The 17,196-nt window shown below is 42.6% G+C and overlaps 1 protein-coding gene, 1 long non-coding RNA gene and 1 other non-coding gene across 5 annotated transcripts in view; 1 reads left to right on the plus strand and 2 right to left on the minus strand.

The window, feature by feature from the left end:
* PECR (peroxisomal trans-2-enoyl-CoA reductase) overlaps positions 1–13,075 on the plus strand; it is a 26,015-nt gene extending 12,940 nt beyond the window's left edge. Inside the window, exons 3-8 of the mRNA XM_045032680.1 lie at positions 4,277–4,442; positions 5,576–5,657; positions 8,578–8,674; positions 11,258–11,368; positions 12,063–12,174; positions 12,309–13,075. Of these exons, the coding sequence (XP_044888615.1) occupies positions 4,277–4,442; positions 5,576–5,657; positions 8,578–8,674; positions 11,258–11,368; positions 12,063–12,174; positions 12,309–12,397 (657 nt within the window). The 3' untranslated portion in view covers positions 12,398–13,075. The remainder of the gene's footprint in view (positions 1–4,276; positions 4,443–5,575; positions 5,658–8,577; positions 8,675–11,257; positions 11,369–12,062; positions 12,175–12,308) is intronic.
* LOC123343467 lies at positions 3,749–3,827 on the minus strand. The gene has a single exon (XR_006572254.1). It is a non-coding gene; the product is annotated as a small nucleolar RNA SNORD36 (small nucleolar RNA).
* The window catches only part of LOC123378633, a 25,684-nt gene continuing 16,115 nt past the window's right edge, over positions 7,628–17,196 (minus strand). For 2 of the 3 annotated variants that reach the window (XR_006582683.1, XR_006582682.1), the window contains exon 4: positions 15,459–15,701. This is a non-coding gene — a long non-coding RNA (uncharacterized LOC123378633). Of the gene's footprint in view, positions 7,786–15,458; positions 15,702–17,196 lie in introns of those variants that run through there. The other variant, XR_006582684.1, reaches the window with a different exon arrangement.

The following is a 17,196-nucleotide window of genomic DNA, read 5'->3' on the forward strand; positions in this document are numbered from 1 at the left end:
TTATTCCCACTCCTTGAATCTGGCAAGGTGGATTGTAAGTAGGGCCCAGTGCCCTCCACAGCTGCAGGATTTTGTTCTACAAACTATTTTGTTTTTTATTTTTTCAAATAACGTTTCTAGTCCCCTTCAGCTAGCTCTGAAAGACATAGTCTGAGGTCCTGTCTAAACACAAAAGTTGCACTCTTTACCTAAATTGGTTTTTAAACTGATTTAGCTATATGGGTACAAAACCATGTATAGACACTTATATCGGTTTATGACTGGAATACTTGGGGTTTGGCTTAAAGCTAAAGAACTTAAACTAAATGTTCAAACTGCCTCTTGCACCAGTTTAACAGTATCAGTGGAAAAAAATTAGACCATTAGTTAAACTGTTAAGCTCTTAGTGTAACCAGTACAAATGCTTTCTTCCTTAATATGCAGTGTTGTGCAAGCTTGAAAGCTTGTCTGTCACCAACAGAAGTTGGTCCAATAAAAGATATTACCTCACCCACCTTGTCCTTCTTCCAGAGTGACAGCCAGAAACAATAACTGTGAGAGGTCTGAAGTACCCCATTTTGCTCAATGGGATGTTTACTCTGATATCCTAAACATGACCATTTAAATGTCAAAAATAACTGTTTCATAGTTTACCATTTTAGGAGAAATATCTAAAAAATATGTCTATCCTGCTATTCTAATCTGCCTCCGGTACTCCTCTGGGAAACAGAACTTAAACTCAAATTACATAAGGTCTTTGCATAGCTCCCATCCCTTTTGTATCTCGATAACAAGCTACTGGACTGATCATATGTATTTACTTAGAAGTTTTTGATTATGTATCTAAACTGCTGCAGGATTTCCAGTGTGTCACACCAAAGTGGAACACATGGGGCATCAGTCACTAGGCATGTGGCATTTTGCCCACAGCGTAGATCAAGTTGGCTTTCAATCACTAGTAAACTTGATTTAATTCAGACTTCAGTCATTTCTTTGTTTATCTCCTTTCCTACAGCAAAGTTCATTCTCATTGGTTGTTACAGCAGTTTTCGCTCACCTTATTAGAGCAATGTTACTTGGTATCAGTCACACTGGTATTCCTGTATGTCTGTTCTAGTTAATAATGGGGGAAGGCTGCTGTTTAGTATCTGAATTAAGTAATAAGAACAGGAGTACTTGTGGCACCTTAGAAACTAACAAATTTATTTGAGCATAAGCTTTCGTGGGCTACAGCCCACTTCTTCGGATGCATGGAATGGAACATATATTGAGGAGAGATATATACACACACACACACATACAGAGAGCACGAAAAGGTGGGAGTTGCCCTACCAACTCTAAGAGGCCAATTAAGTAAGGGGGGGAAAAAAACACTTTTGAAGTGATAATCAAGATAGCCCAGTACAGACAGTTTGATAAGAAGTGTGAGAATACTTACAAGGGGAGATAGATTCAATGTTTGTAATGGCTCAGCCATCCCCAGTCCCTATTTAAATCTATCTCCCCTTGTAAGTATTCTCACACTTCTTATCAAACTGTCTGTACTGGGCTATCTTGATTATCACTTCAAAAGTGTTTTTTTGTTTTTTTGGTTTTTTTCCCCCCTTACTTAATTGGCCTCTTAGATTTGGTAGGGCAATTCCCACCTTTTCATGCTCTCTGTATGTGTGTGTATATATCTCCTCAATATATGTTCCATTCTATGCATCCGATGAAGTGGGCTGTAGCCCACGAAAGCTTATGCTCAAATAAATTTGTGTCTCTCTAAGGTGCCACAAGTACTCCTGTTCTTTTTGCAGATACAGACTAACACGGCTGCTACTCTGAAACCTGAATTAAGTAATGCCCCTCATTGTGATGTTTAGTAAGTTGTAGTTCATAACTAAATTGACTCTAAACTTTTTAATGCTCTAATAATGCAGATGTAAATATGCCATTAACTTACAATCTTAAGTCTTTACTTGGGGATATAAACTTTCAACTGTATAATACCTGTCATCCAAAGTGTGTACAAGAGTCACTTCACCTGCTACTGAAATGCAGCTACTTCTGAAGAGGAACATAACTGCTGTTGCACAGTATATGGCAACACTACACACAGTTCAGGACAAAAGGTGAAGATGCCCATTTCAAACTGAAACTCTCCAGTTTCAGTTTGAGAAATTTTAGGCGCCTACTTAAGTAAGGACATTAAGCTCTAGTCTTAAATTTATTGTCATTGTCATCTTACTTCCTTGTTTTTATTCTGTTGAATAAAAAGCTCACCCAGTTGTATTGCTCACACTTTTCCCGCCGCAGTCTCCTGTCCTGTCAGTGAAGATGAACAGCAGTTGAAACAATCACGAATAATGTTAACAATTCCTGTGGTGAACAGTAAGAGATGAGTTTCTTTGGGCAAAATGTTCACCTCGTACATAGTAATAGCTAAAAGTTGGTACTTACAGAGTTTTAACTTTTTTTTAATGTGCTGTAGACTGAATATTTTATTCAGTGACTAGCAGCTTATCTAATCACCTGTTAGACTTTGTATTCATTTGTTTGAACTCTGTCAAGTTCAAGGTACTTTCCCTGTTCTCCCTCGCGCCCATGGGGGCGGCTCTAGCTTTTTTGCCACCCCAAGCACGGCAGTATCAGTGCTTTCCTGCTCCACATCTCTGGACTATGATTTCTAACAAAGGGGAGCTCTGAACAATGGACTGATGACCCTCTAATCTTTTGGGTGAACCAGAGAGACTAATTGCAAATTAGCAGATTTAACATCACTACTACGATCGTGATACACAAACTCTGAAATCAGCTGTAATGGATATGATTCATTTTAACCGTTTAACAACTCTTGTGCTTTCTTTTATATATTAATAAACCTTTAGTTTTATTTACTAAAGGATTGGTTACCAGCATGGTTTTAGGGTGAAATCTTGAAGTATATTTTGACCTGGGGTAAGTGGCTAGCTCTCTGGAGCTGGAAGAACCTAATATATGTGATTTATGAGTTTAATAATCATTTATCACAGACGTCTGGTTTGTCTGAGTGGTGCATGAGAGGCTAGCGTGCCTGCAGGGGGCTCTCTGTGGCATCATGATAATTTGTATAGTATTTTGGAAGTGCTTATTTGGTTTGGTGAAATCTTCTGGAATATACCACCAGTCTGGGGTACTTGCCCTGTATTTTGGCAGTCTGACCTGAGATTGGCATTCTTAGCCGTGTCCCATACCAGGCAACATGACACAGGAAGATCGTCTGTGGTGGATGTAGTCAATACAGCCTCCTATTTCACTTGAGAAAGCTGATTGATGTATTACTGCCCTTAGCAAGCAGCAAGGTCCTTTAGACAACGAAGTTACATATGTTTATGAAGATTACTTCCTCAGCTACTGAAGTGCAACACTTTCTGAGGATGTGATACAGTAGCCATTATAACCCGCAACACAATATGGCTGCTTCTAGAACAGAAAGTGAATTTAAAATATTGTATCCATTCAGAATGGCCGTGAATTGAAGTACTGGAAGGCATCAGTAACTACCTTATGTGGAATTTGGCCAGGAAAAGTGCCATAGGAATTTTAGTAACTTTGAATGCCTCATTTTTACATTTTATCAAAAAACATAACCTCCAACTGCACAGCTTCCCCTTTATTTCAATACTTCCAGCACCTGGGTTATTCTTGGGAGATCTCCCATCCAAATACTGACAGCCCAGTCCTTTGTTAACTGGAGCTGTCAGGTTGAGCTGTCACAGCCTGAGTATAGTTGTTTTTTTTTTATTCAATTGCTCAGGGTTAAAAAGCTCGTATAGTTTACTCTTCATGGTTGAGTTTCAGGTGAAGAAATTCATACATCCTTGCAATGCCCAAGCCTCACTATGTAAAAGCCAGGACTTCTAGGGGTGTCTGGAGCAGTATCAGTAGTTCAGTAACAGAGCTCTCTAACTGCATTGAGCTAGGAAAGGGTAAATCCATAACTGGCATTAATTTGCTATGCCAGGTTTGGAGTCTAGCTCAGGCAAAGGCATGTTAAGACATTGTTCATTATAGAAAACAGCATGAAGTAGTAACACTAACCTTGGAAGAATCTGAGAGAAATTGTTACTGTTCTTACTTTGTATGCATGTTCTGTACAACATGTAAGAAACCGAATTGTACTGAATGCAAGGTTGTTGCCTAGGAGAACTTGTGGAAGGCCGGTCCGTGCGTTGGCACATTCTTTTTGTAGATGGGGAGCATACGCTGTTAAAATGGGATAGACAGACTAACCCAGTGACCTCTTAGAGAGATTATTTTTAATTGCTTTTATTAGGTGGAAGCTTTGGTGAAATCCACGCTGGATCTGCATGGCAGGATCGATTTCCTGGTGAACAATGGAGGGGGCCAGTTCCCCAGTCCTGCTGAAGCCATCAGTTCAAAGGGCTGGAATGCTGTCATTGAAACTAATCTGAGTGGGACCTTCTACTGCTGCAAGGCAGGTGAGGACTGGATGTGGCAAGAAATACCAGTAGGTTCAAAAGGCTGCCTGTTGTTCTCCCCCCAACCTCCTCTTTACACACAGTTGCATCACCGTGGATATCTGTTCCCATTAATCTTATCCTAAACTAAATATACCGTAAATACTCATTCATAAGCCAAATATGTTTGGTAAAAAAGTGACACATCAAAGAGCGGGGGTGGCTTATAAACGGGTCTACACCAACATCTGATGATTTTAAAGTCTATGGAATCATTGAATTGAACATCTAGTACATTGTTGTCTTGTTTACCTGGAGCATCTGCAAGCATGGAGCCCCTCAGCTACCTCTGGCCATTGGCTGGGAATGGTGAACCGCGTGGTCACAGGTTGCTGAGGGGCTCCATGCCTGCAGATGCTCCAGGTAAACAAAACATTCCGACCCGCCAGCGGCTTATCCTGACGGCCAGGAGCCAGAGTTTGCCAACTCCTGAAATATAGGGTCGGCTTATGAAAGGGTCATACAGTTTTTTTGCTATTTTTACCTAACCATCTTGGGGGGTCGGCTTATAAACGAATGGGCTAATGAACGAGTATATACGGTATATATTTTATGTCTGTTATGAAAAGAGTGGAAGGATGGTCTTATGGCTAAAGCCAGGCCTGGGAGCCAAAAAGTCTATTTCCGGTTTTGCCACAGACTTATGTGGCCTTAGCAAGTCACTTAACCTCTCTAACGCCTGATTTCCCTGTCTTTAAAATAGAAGTAATACTTCTTTCACAGCAGGGATGTGAGGCTAAATGTAAAGTTCACACACTGTGATCCTTGGATAGAGAAGTGCAAGTTATTAATTATGATTGCAAAGTAATTTAATGGGAATCAAGATCCTGGTCCTTCCACCGGAAGTTCTCAAAGCTCTTTGCAAACACTAATGAATTGCTCTTGACTTCACATACCTGTTGTTCCCATTTTCAAGATGTGGGGACTGTGGTTTAGGGACGCAAGGTGATTTGTGCAAAGCCTCACGGGAAGTCTGTGGCAGAGCTGGGATTAGACCCAGGAGCCTTGACTCCCACTTGTGTGCTCTAATCATTAGGAAAAATCATTTGAAAAGAGATAGATGTTGAGTAGGTTATTTTCCTCCCCTCATACAGTGTACAATGCTTGGATGCGGGAGCACGGAGGAGCCATTGTCAACATTGTAGCTGACATGTGGAAGGGGTTTCCTGGCATGTCGTAAGATTATTTTCCTTCCCTATCCTTTCTGACCTAGCAGTATTAACCACTTTCAGCTGAGCAACCCCAGCAGGGCCTCCTTTTTGATCAGGGGCTATTCTTACAGAAAATATTCATGCGCTAGGCAGCAACGGAGGCTTGGAAGAGTGGTTATTGCTCTGCCTTGACACACTGTTTCCACACGTCTTTCTGTAGGTATTTGCTGTATGTGCAGGGATCTATCATGAGTTTAGAAGCAGCTGCAGCAATAGATGGAATCTGTGTTCCACACCAGCTGGACTATATAAAACCAGGGGCTTGTCTGCACTGTGGCACAGTGTGGGCTGCACAGGTGTGAATTGCAGAGCACGCTAGGAAGGGCTGCATGCTAACTACCCTATGTGGATGCTGCTGGCACGAATTAGTAGTGTTGTTTGAAAGAAGACTGCGTTACTGGGACTAGGTACAGTAGAACCTCATTTAACTGACCATCCATTATCCAGCTCTCCGTATTAACCGAACAACCAGCACGTGCATACAGAAGCAGGCCACTAGATGGTGCTGCAGCCTCGCACTTTCCCATTTTCCAGATTATCTGAATTTTTGATTATCCAGCCTGGCCCCAGCCTCTATTGGATTGAATAAACAGGATGCTTCTGTACGTGTTAGTTCACACCAACAGCACTCACCTGGGGCAGTTAGCATGCAACACTTTGGTGCACTCCGCAGTTCACAGCCCTATAGTCTGCACTGTGGTGCAGTTTAGATGTAGCCCCAAAGCGAAGCCTCTGTTAAAGTTGTGATGTGGGTGAGAGCTGCCTGTGAGTTCTGTGTACGCAACTTCTGCACTGGTCTTACTCTGCAGAGAGTGTTGCCGTCCTCCCGTACTGTGGATGTATTGGTTTACCTGTTCTCTAGCTGTAGCATGATCTTGGGTCGTGGGGGGGTTGTTGGTTGGGAAGGAGTGTGTCACAGGGGGCCCTGCCCCCTTAGGCCCAGTGTGGGGTTGGTACACCTTGCCACACAATCATTGGGACTCCCTGTTGGATCAGGCAGTTTCGATGAGGAGGACTTGGGGCCCTGGCAGGGCCCAGCAAACACTCAGTCTGTGTCTCCCAAGCCTGCTGGCTGGGGAAAACAATAGCTGTTGGGGGGCTTTAATCCTCTTGGCAGGGCAGAGCAAACAATCAGTCTGCAACCCCTGGGCGGGGCAGAGCAAAGCAAATAGCCTAGGCCCCTAAGCCTCCTGGCTGGGGCAGGCAATAACAGTCGAGGGGCTCTGACACTCTGGGCAGAGCGGGACAGAGCAGTCAGTCAGTCTGTAGCCCTAGAGCAGGGCTGAGCAAACAGTCAACCTATGGCTTTAGCCCCCAGTAGCCACACCCAGTGGCAAGCGCAGAGCAGGGGAGAGGAAGGGCCCACCCCACTCCACCGGGTTCCAACCCAAGGCCCTATGAAGCTGGGAAATTCCCGGGTAAAGGTTGGAGCATCATCGGCTTCTAATACGTTCCCTGGATCACTTCCTACTGCAAGGCTCATCTGAGGAATCTCCTCGGCTGGCAGCGGCTCAGCATCCCAGTCAGTCTCTGCCGTTGGCTGGTCGTCCGCAGCATAGTCCGGGTCCACGGTTCCCACTGCTTGGGGAGTTGCTGGTGCCTCTGCTGGAGCCTGCAGCACACATTCTTCCTCCTCCCAAGCCAGCCCAGACTGACCTGGGCTGCCTCATTTTATCTGTCCCCTCCACCTGGAGCATATGGCATCCTGGGCCCACAGTGATTGGTCATGTCCTGGTGGCCCAGTGCAGGGTTGGTACACCCCCTCACAGAGCATCCCTAGCATTTTCTGACCTTGTCTCGCAGGTAGCCTCACTCAGCCTTCCCCAATCCCCACCATGTGGATCTGTTTTGGAGTGACTTTATCACGTACAGCATCAGGGTTTTATTTGCTGAAAGCTGTGGAGTAGACAGGACCAAGAATGTTACTGCCCCTAATCCTGAGTGGGAATACCAGAGTAAGGTTGATCGGTACAAGCTGACTCCTTTTATGTTCACTGTTGTGCTTTCTCTCTTGAGCAGGAGATCGTGTGTATCTACTTTCAGCGGTTTTCCTTCTCTTGTTGCATCTTTCAGCAGCAACAGATGCCAAGGCTCTGCAGAGGGGAGCATGAACAATAGGTAGAAGTCACACACGCAGAGCTCATAGGTAGCTAGCTCCCAATCATAACGCAGCTCCAGCAGAGGCTGCACTGCTGGAGCCTCTTGTCATAGACAAACCAACATAAAGCACTTGCTATACTTCTGTTTGTATTTTTTTCACTTACTGTCTAAGAGCTGGAATCCGGCAAGTCAAAGTAAAGATAACTTAGAGATCCACAAGGTGGGACAGGCACTTCAGTTTGAAGTCCTCTGCTCTGGAATTGACCGATGTGTGAGCTCTCACTGAGAATATACCAGTACCACATTTGGGAAATAAACCCAGAACTGGAGAGCCTGAGCCCCATCTCATTTACTGTAAAAACTAAGATGGAAACAGGTTTCATCAGGGCACTGTCTGGCTTGTTAATCGTGTTTTGTGCTTCTGTACATTCACACAACTATTGGCAAATTAACTTCTGGGTTTCAGTTGCACTTGATTTACCTGTCCAGCTGTGTAATTGTTTTGTTCGCTGGGGTTCCCTCATAGAATTATCTCACACACCCATCTTATGACCTGTAGTCTTTCAGCAGAGCTTCCTCTTGGCTCTTCGCTGTTCCTTAGGAGAACAAGCTTGTTGGAGTTTGCTTAGTAAGCTGGAAGATGCAACTCTGACTGGCCCAGCCATAAACTCTGTGGTTACTGTTTTATGTTACTTACATTTTTCTTGCATTTTTCAGTGGGGTAGTGAGAGAGAACACAGTGTTACCTGTTGAAATTGATTCTTTCCTTTCTTTCTCTGTGATAGACATACTGGAGCAGCAAGAGCTGCAGTGGATAACCTAACCAAGAGTTTAGCCATAGAGTGGGCCCACAGTGGAGTGAGAATCAACTCTGTAGCCCCTGTAAGTAACAACACACAATATGATCAAACTTATCAATGGTATAGTCCCAGGTTTAAGACTTTTCAAAGCCAACTGGGGTGGTGGGTAGAAATGCAGAATTTGTGGACGTTGTGTGGCTAAATCCCAATGTCTGCTTTGAACTCTCAATTTCATTTAGCACCACCACTCTGAAGGGTTCTTAACATCTTCAGGGTCCTCTGAGTCTGTTTGCACTGACTGGATGGTCTGTCTGTCAGGAACATGGGGTCAGTAAAATCACTTCTACTTCTGTGCTTACGTTAGCACTTCCCTTGCTTTTCTTCTTTAGGGGAAAGATACTTGGGGAGTGGGGGAAAAATGGCTTTCAAAAACGTACACAGTGCTCAGAATTTCAATGGAGGGTACACGAGTGTGTGATTGAGGAGATGTCCTATATAGAAAGGACAGTTATGTGATCATGGTGCAGGGACTGGGAGTTGAGAAATGGCTTCTGTCCCCAGCTCTGACACACAATCTCTCTCTCTAGGATGTCAAACAGGTTCTTAATCTCTTTTGCCCCAAATAACCCCATTTTACATATGAGGAAATTATTTGGGGCAAACGTGGATGTTTGGAGAGTGCAAAAGAATTCACTATAGAAGAGTGTGTGGTGGTGGTGGTGGTGCTTTCATGATTCGTATCAATGAAACACACACAGACAGGAATGCAATGTACAGCCTAGCTAGAACATGCTTGCCAGATCACTGGGGAACTAATTATGTATTGAGTAATTGGTTGAAATTATGTTATGGAAAGACTAACTGCCTATTCCTAATGCATGCTGCTGTGAATTAAGAGACGTGGCAGCCCTAGCTTTGAATGCTGATGTTGCTTCAGTTCTAGTTCTTGTAAGTTGCATCCTAAACCACAGTCTGTTTCTGTAGATTTGATTTATTTTTTTGTTGAGAGAGATGTGGGAGGAGCAGAATTTTCCCCAGTACTTTCCCATTCAAAATCCATGTTGCATTCTCCTTACAGAAGTCAGAGTTGGGAAACAGGCCTGAAGGGGACCCTTCTTCTGCCTGTATGGGGTGGCGTGTGTCCAGTTAAGCTTCCTATCCAGAAACAAGCAGTATTGTTAGTATTGAGATGGGCTGTTTAATTGGATGCACACAGTGCAGCTCCATTCAGGTAGAAAAACTCAAGCTTCCTCAGAGGTCTCTGCATTTGGGTAAAGGCTGCATTCTGGCTCCTGTGAAGCTTAATTGATCATATATTTACAATGAGAACTACTGAACGACTTAAATGTTTAGATTTTTGCCTAGTTTCTTAGGTTATTAACTCTTGGGGAAATAAATTAACATAGCTTGTGTGTAATAAGACATAATGCATGTCTGGCTTTTTAAAAAGACTTAATAATTATCCATTTAATCATATCAATTATACATTATTGCATATGCCAAGCAGCATCTAGGATAAGTAAACATATATTTTTTTAATTCACACAGTGCTTGTATTTTAATACGTCATGTACCCAGTGCACACTACTATAATTGTCAGATATATCAAATTATATATTAACATTAGAGAACAGTTATTTACTGGCTAGCCTGTAATGGTTTCATTACTGTGTCAATTATGAAAATCCGTATTGTAGTCAGGAGACACACAGATATGCACAACTATCCTGTATGGGCGCACCACTTCTGCGGTAACCCCCAAGAACATTTCACTGCAGAATCTGGGCAGGGGCACCAAGGAAACATGTGTGAGGGAAGCAAAGTGTGTTTCTAAAGGAAATAACTTGCTTGTGCATTTAAACACTATTCCCCTAATTCCCCAAAAGCTGTGGTCCACATTCCTCTAAGACTCCTATCACCTTAATAGCCACACTATGGATTAATGACATGGAAAATTTTGGTTGGAATTCAGAACATTTCTCCTGTTTACAAAACCAACAGTCTTGAACCGTGCAAATTATGCACATAGCTGGTCATATGACCCTGTGTTCCAATTGCTGTTACTTTCATCTTCCCTCCCCCATCCCTTCTGCCTGCTACAACCTTCTTAATCTAGAGTGGAAAGTCTTCAGGGCAGGGACAGTCTTTCTCTACATCCATACAGAACCTAAAACATGGGGCCCTGAATCTGGCTGGGACTCTGCTTGGTACCAGAACACACACAGCCAGTGTAGGGATCTGTAAGAGAAGAAGAAATCTTTGGCCGTCCTATTTGGATTATTTTGCTCTCCTCCAATGAAAGCAAATTTTAAATATTTGTAATTCCAGAAAGAATCTTTTGGGTTCAGATTTTTATACCCAATGTTTGGAGCTGTTGAGCTGAGATTGAGGAATTAATTACAAATTTGGGAAAACTAGGATTTTGAATGGAAAGAGCAGCGTAACAATAACTGATGACTTGAATGACACTGTTATAATCATGAAGATGCTAGTAGCTACCTGTATTATAACTAAAGTGTCTCATTATTCTGTCCAAGCCCAGTTTAAAAAACTCACAGCCAAGTGCTGTTTAGATGGTAAAAATGTGTCAAAGTTTTAAACTTTTCAGAATTTCAATTTATGCAACAATACTTTGGTCTGACGATGCTTTTTGTTTTCAATATAGGGAGTAATATTTTCAGAAACCGCTGTTGCAAACTATAAAGAACTTGGTGAAGAGATGTTTAAAAACTACATTCAAAAGATTCCGGCCAAGAGACTGGGAATTCCTGAGGAGGTAATGCATTTCAGAACATGTTCACTGATTCTACCTCCTGTACCTCTGTCCTGACACCATTATAGTATATGGAGGACAATAAAGGATTAATATTGAGGTGGTGAGGGTGTTAGAAAAGGGAGAGCTTGGAGAAAGGTCCAGTAGTGTGCAAAGAATTGCTTGAAGACTTAAAAAGAATCATCCCATTAGGAGATTTATCCAAACATACTCTGAGAATGTAAAAGATATTGTAAGTACTTGTTCCTGGTAAAATAAGTTCTCAGCTTAGTTACGACAGAAGCTGACTAAATGAGAAAAGAATTGAAAGTATTGAACAGTAAAGTCAGAAAGTAAAAGCATAAGGGATTAAGCCATCTTCCAGTCAAACGGCTGATCAGTAAGAACACTCTTTTCTTTGACAAAATAATGAAGCCTCTTTAAATCTTTTTCTGGCTTCAGTATGGAAGGTAGAGAGTGACAGTCTGCTGCTCAACTTAAAAATTTTGTTGTATTAAGCCATATTACTTAAGTGGCAGCCATGGCTGCTGTTGGGAACTTGGCTTAAAGTTGCTGATGACCCATATCCCCAGGTATCTGCACAAAATGAGTATGCCTCAGTAGGTGTCTCACACCTAAATCAGCCATTACATACTTTGTAACAGACACAAATCCCCAGAAATCTGAGTGAGTAAATGGCATAATTCTTCATTGTTAGGTCTCGCCTACAGTGTGTTTCCTGCTCTCTCATGCTGCGTCCTTTATAACTGGGGAAACTGTGAAGGTGGATGCTGGTCAAAGCTTATATTCCTCCACTTGGGAAATACCAGGTAAAAATAGGTTGATGGGATAGTGTCTTCCAGTGATGAAACTTGGGAAGGGTGGTGACTGGGTGTGGGACGATATAAGAATAGAGGGCTAGTTTTTCAGATGAACTGATTGTTTTTGGTATCACTTCTCCCAGATCATAATAGGTGGCCTTCAGCACCAGAAGGAGACAATTCCAAGGCCCTCAGAAAGATGCTTTCTGGCAAGACTGCATCAAAGCTGTGAAGACATGAGACTCCACCCCATCCCCAATGGAAATGCTGACAATCTAACACTTACCTTTGCTTTGTAATTCTAAGTAAATTTGGGTTTCCTGCTCGTGATGCAAATACACTGGAGTGCCTTGATCTTCATCTATTTGTAAGCTAGCCCATAAAATCCTTATATAGTGAATATTCTCCTCTGAAAACTCCCCCTGCCTCAGAAGGTTTGGGAACGATCGATTCGTCATTACATCAGCATTCAACAGCTTCCACATGAAAGAAGCAATGAGGAATCCCCAGTAGATGTGGCCAAAATCTTGCTCTAAATCTAGTGAATAAAAAGCCAGGAGAGGCAGGCACTCTCCATCTTAGGCAGGATATTAGCGTAGGCAGTATCGAAGTGATTGAAAGAGAAACAGCCGTAGCCTGTAATGAGTGGGAAATGTCAGCTGAAGCCCTTATTGTGGATGACTTTGGAAAGAATGGAGTTTGAATCGCTGGGGAATGTTAGTTTCTGCATGGAACTAGCATTCTGGGCTGCATCAGTCTGGGTACTCAGCTCATAGCCTGGGCTGCCCAAGAACGGTTAATTAAAGTGCGCACACAGCTGAACTGCACTGGGAATGAGGCAATGCTATCTGTGCCCGATAATACAGACAATACTTCTGTATCTTTCAAAATCAATAAAACATACAAAGTTGGTGATGTTGAGTGTGCTGGCTGCAAATCTAATTCAACAAAACCACCTCACAGAGCAGCACTGGTTAATACTATTGATTTATGCTTCACATCTTTCTGTGTATGTACTTTCTGTGACACTTTCTCAGGGGGCCAGGACTGAGAGTCATCTTGTCATCCCTCTGCCTCTAGTGCGGGTGCTTAACTGGATGCCAGTTCCCTGACACCAGTCTATTAGCTACCCAAACAATCTCCTCTGGGCTCTGCCAGCCCTTACTTTGCCTTGCAGGTTAACAATAGGTGCCCCTGAGCCCAAAGCATTTCCTGTAGTATCCAGCCCGTCAGTGGACAACTCACAGAAATTACCAGGGTCGCTATCCCCAAGGGGACAGTGTATACACTAGCTTGTTTGATTCAACTGAGGAGCAACTCCTACAGAACAGCATAGCACGGAGATATATTTGTAATGAAAACAATAATAAGTTCACTGTCGAAGATTAAGATTTAAGAACTAGTGGGGAAGGATAATGAAAACAGAAATGGTTTCCCCTAAAACAGTCATAAAATGCAAATCTGGATCTACACTTATCAATGGTTACCTTTCCTATATAATAAGGTAGATTTTGCACCAAAGGTTCAGGCTTTTAGAGAGCTAGCTAGTTTCAGACAAACCAAGATCCAAGCATTCATGAAGCCCCTCTTCCCTCCCCTCCCCCCCACAGTGAGTTTCCTCACTGAATGACAATAAATAGAATGCCAGGAGATATTTTGGTAATCTTCAAAGTTCTTTTTTTGCCTCCCACAAACAGGACAACTCCGGAGACTTCGTCACCAGTGTCGTCCCATCCCCCTGTTGATTTCATATGTAAATGGAGCCCCTGTTGTGTTAGTTTACAATGCTTCATTTATGTGTGAACTGAGATAGACAGATGAATAGACCGCCTAACCCCTGTCTGCAGGAAAACTGTTTTCGCTTTGGTCGGTGACAGACTTAAAAGCATACTTTTATTACATATACACAACTCCTTAAATATCATCCGTACATACCTCATGCAGTGATTATAAGGATAAGTATGACATAAGGTTTTATTAGAGACCTGTGATGGGGTGGACAAGGTCTGGAGGCCTCACAGCTTTTCCACCCCCACCCCCTCCCCAGAATAGAGTAGCAGAGAAGTCCTCCAGGCAGCCTAGAATGGCTGCACAGAAGCAACCAGTCAGAGGGGCTGCTGGAGCGAGCAATCAGGGGCCAGAAGGGCCATATAAAAGGCAAGCAGCAGAGCAGAGAGTTCAGTTCCTGCCTGGAGCTTGAAGAGAGAGGACTAGGTGCCTAGCTGGATGGATGAGCAGCAGGATCGTGGGCAGGTCAGTGCAGGTGGACTGAGCCCAGAACGTGGCCTGACCAGGCAAGGGCACTGAGATGGGCCCAGCTGGTCTGGTTTCAGACTGAGCCCAAGGAGGACTGCTGAAAGGACACCAGCTGTGGGTACTGAGAGGGGCGTTGGTTAGGTTGTTGAAGGAGGCAGGACCTCTAGGAAGAGCTTAGAGCTACAGCCCCATACCAGAGGTGGGAAAAAAGCCCAAGACTGTATACCCTGGAAATGGGGGGGCAGGGGGATGACAGTGAATGCGGCTCAGAGTGCTGAGTTGCTTAAGACCTGCTCAAAAGAACTGTGATTGCAGGCACTATCAGCCAGGGAAGAGGGCACTTGCAAGAGGCAGGTGATGACCCCATTACACCTTCCATTATATTATTTATGGATAAATACTGTGAAAGCAGTGTATTGTGGAGTGAGTTTGTCAGGCCTGCTAACACTTGCTGATACAGAACAGTAAATTCTTTCCAGTTGGCACCAGTGTGTCTCACACTCCTTAGAAGTTTAAAGTGCCCTTGAAGACCATTGCAGAGTGTGAATGATTTCTGTATGTCAACTTCCATACAATAGAATAAATTAATTATAAATCTTACCGGGGTCCTAGTGGGGGCTAACTATGGTCACTCAATTAGGGTGAACTGCAAAGAGTGGGGCAGACAAACCCCATAAAGCTGGTGGATATTCCAATACTTAGATTCACCAAGCCAGCATCAAACAGCTTCTTTATTACCTTATTAGTTACTCGGAAGTCCAAACAACATAGTTCCCTTAAAGTGATCCATCCTCAGGCCTCCATTGAGGTACCTAAATCGAATATGATGATTTCTGAAAATCTTGTTTCATCATATAAAAGAAAAGGTTCCATCAATCCCAAAGGATCGGACACGTTACCTCCCAGGTTAATGAATGTTTCAGATCTTACCCAAATACATGCTACAGCCAATTCTTATTCATTAAACTAAAATGTATTAAAAAATGAGAGAGAGTATGGTTAAAAGATTAATATACATACAGACATGAGTTCAATTCATTGAGGTGCAGATTCATAGCAGAGAATGGTGAGCTTTGTAGTTGCAAAGAGTTCTTTCAGAAATAGTTCATAGTTTATAGTCCAATGTCCAAACATCATATTCAGGGCCTACCAGCGTAACTGAGACCTCGGTCTTGTGACTCAAACTTCCCCTGATGAAGCTTAAGCAGATCTGAGATTAACAGGATCAGGACCCAGGACCTTTTTCTACAGTGTTCTAGCATCCACTTGACCACACAGTCCTGGTTAAACAATAGGCTTTTGATGTAATAATTTGCTTTCTAAACACCACCAGTAATTAGTTACACAAATTAACATAGGGCAATTTATCCATTAGGCAGTCTATTACAAATTTCAAAGAGACATATAGACAATGACATTATTTTACCCAAGATTCATCCAAATATTAATATTCCCTTTTGATCTCTGAATCAATAGTTATAGTGACAGACAGAAACTGTCTGTTTATGGGTAGTATCTAAGATACACACAATTGGTATTACTTCTAACAATATAGGTTAGCATTCCAAAGTTCTAGCCTATTTAGCATGAATGGCCCCAATTATCATTCACATACCTTTCTAAGGTGACTTTAAAGGAGGGCTTTGGGTCATTCAGCCTGCAAGCTGTATAACCCTTTCTAGCCGTACGTCACAATAAACTTTTCCCAAGCTTTGACATTTACGGGTAGAAAACTTCACTAGGCACAGTGGCTTAGAATAGAGTCTGGGAGCACTAACCAATGTGAACTATAGGGTGGGTTAAAGAGAAGTGCATCTCTAAACCTGAATCTCCTCTCATCACTTTAATCCTTACTCTTGTAAGTTTTGGGCATGCAGTGTGTAACTATTTAAAACTATTTTATAAACTCATTGCTTCCTGTTCTTACTAGCAGTGACCAGAGTTCAGGACTGTATCTTCACCTGCAAGAACATGTAACTTCGAGCATATAAGGTAGCTTAAGAAACTGTTCTGTCGTGTAGGTGCTTGAGATGTCTTCAGTTGTTGCAGGAGAAACTCTGATGTCTGCACTCATTTTCTTAGCCAGTTAAAGATCAACTGAAAGGCTTTTAAGTGTCACTTTCTGCATTTTCATAATTCCAGCAGTGTCTTAACTCAGCTGGGATAAATTCATTTGGGTTATAATGCCACAAAAATGCACATTTCTGCGTGATTAGTGAAGTGGATAACTTTAATCTAAAATTTCATAACTTTTAGTACATGTTTACCATATCTACCACACTAACATGGTATATATGTGTGGTGTTAGCATTCAGTTTAAAACAAATGTCTCAAGATGTCTATTACCATTTGCCACAATGGCCAAACTAAAACAGGTGATGGATTGTTCTGTTTGGTTTGTGACAGCAGAAATCCACAACTGGAGGCAGGCAGTTGGTGCGAAATGGAAGCAAAAGGGTCTTGGTTAACATTTAATCTTGGATTCTGTGTAAGACTTGTTTGCCGGTTGTCTGCCTCCAACACAGTGAAGCTGCTTGGTTTTGGTAATAAAATATAACAACTTCCTGAGTTCCTTAATGTTACAAAAACATTAATACTGGTTCTGAGCGGGAGGAGGGGTTTGAGCATATAAAGCCAAGAAGCTTTTGTATTAGATTTAATCTCATACTGATAACTGTTTTTCTGAGAAAGTCGTTACTCATTGATCTACTAGTAAGGAAGGACCTGTAAAGAGATGAAATCATCTCCTTCAAACCTGCCAGTGTGGGCGTGTCC

The sequence above is a fragment of the Mauremys mutica genome, chromosome 10 (genome assembly GCF_020497125.1).
Source record: "Mauremys mutica isolate MM-2020 ecotype Southern chromosome 10, ASM2049712v1, whole genome shotgun sequence".
In the NCBI taxonomy this organism is placed as follows: domain Eukaryota; kingdom Metazoa; phylum Chordata; order Testudines; family Geoemydidae; genus Mauremys; species Mauremys mutica.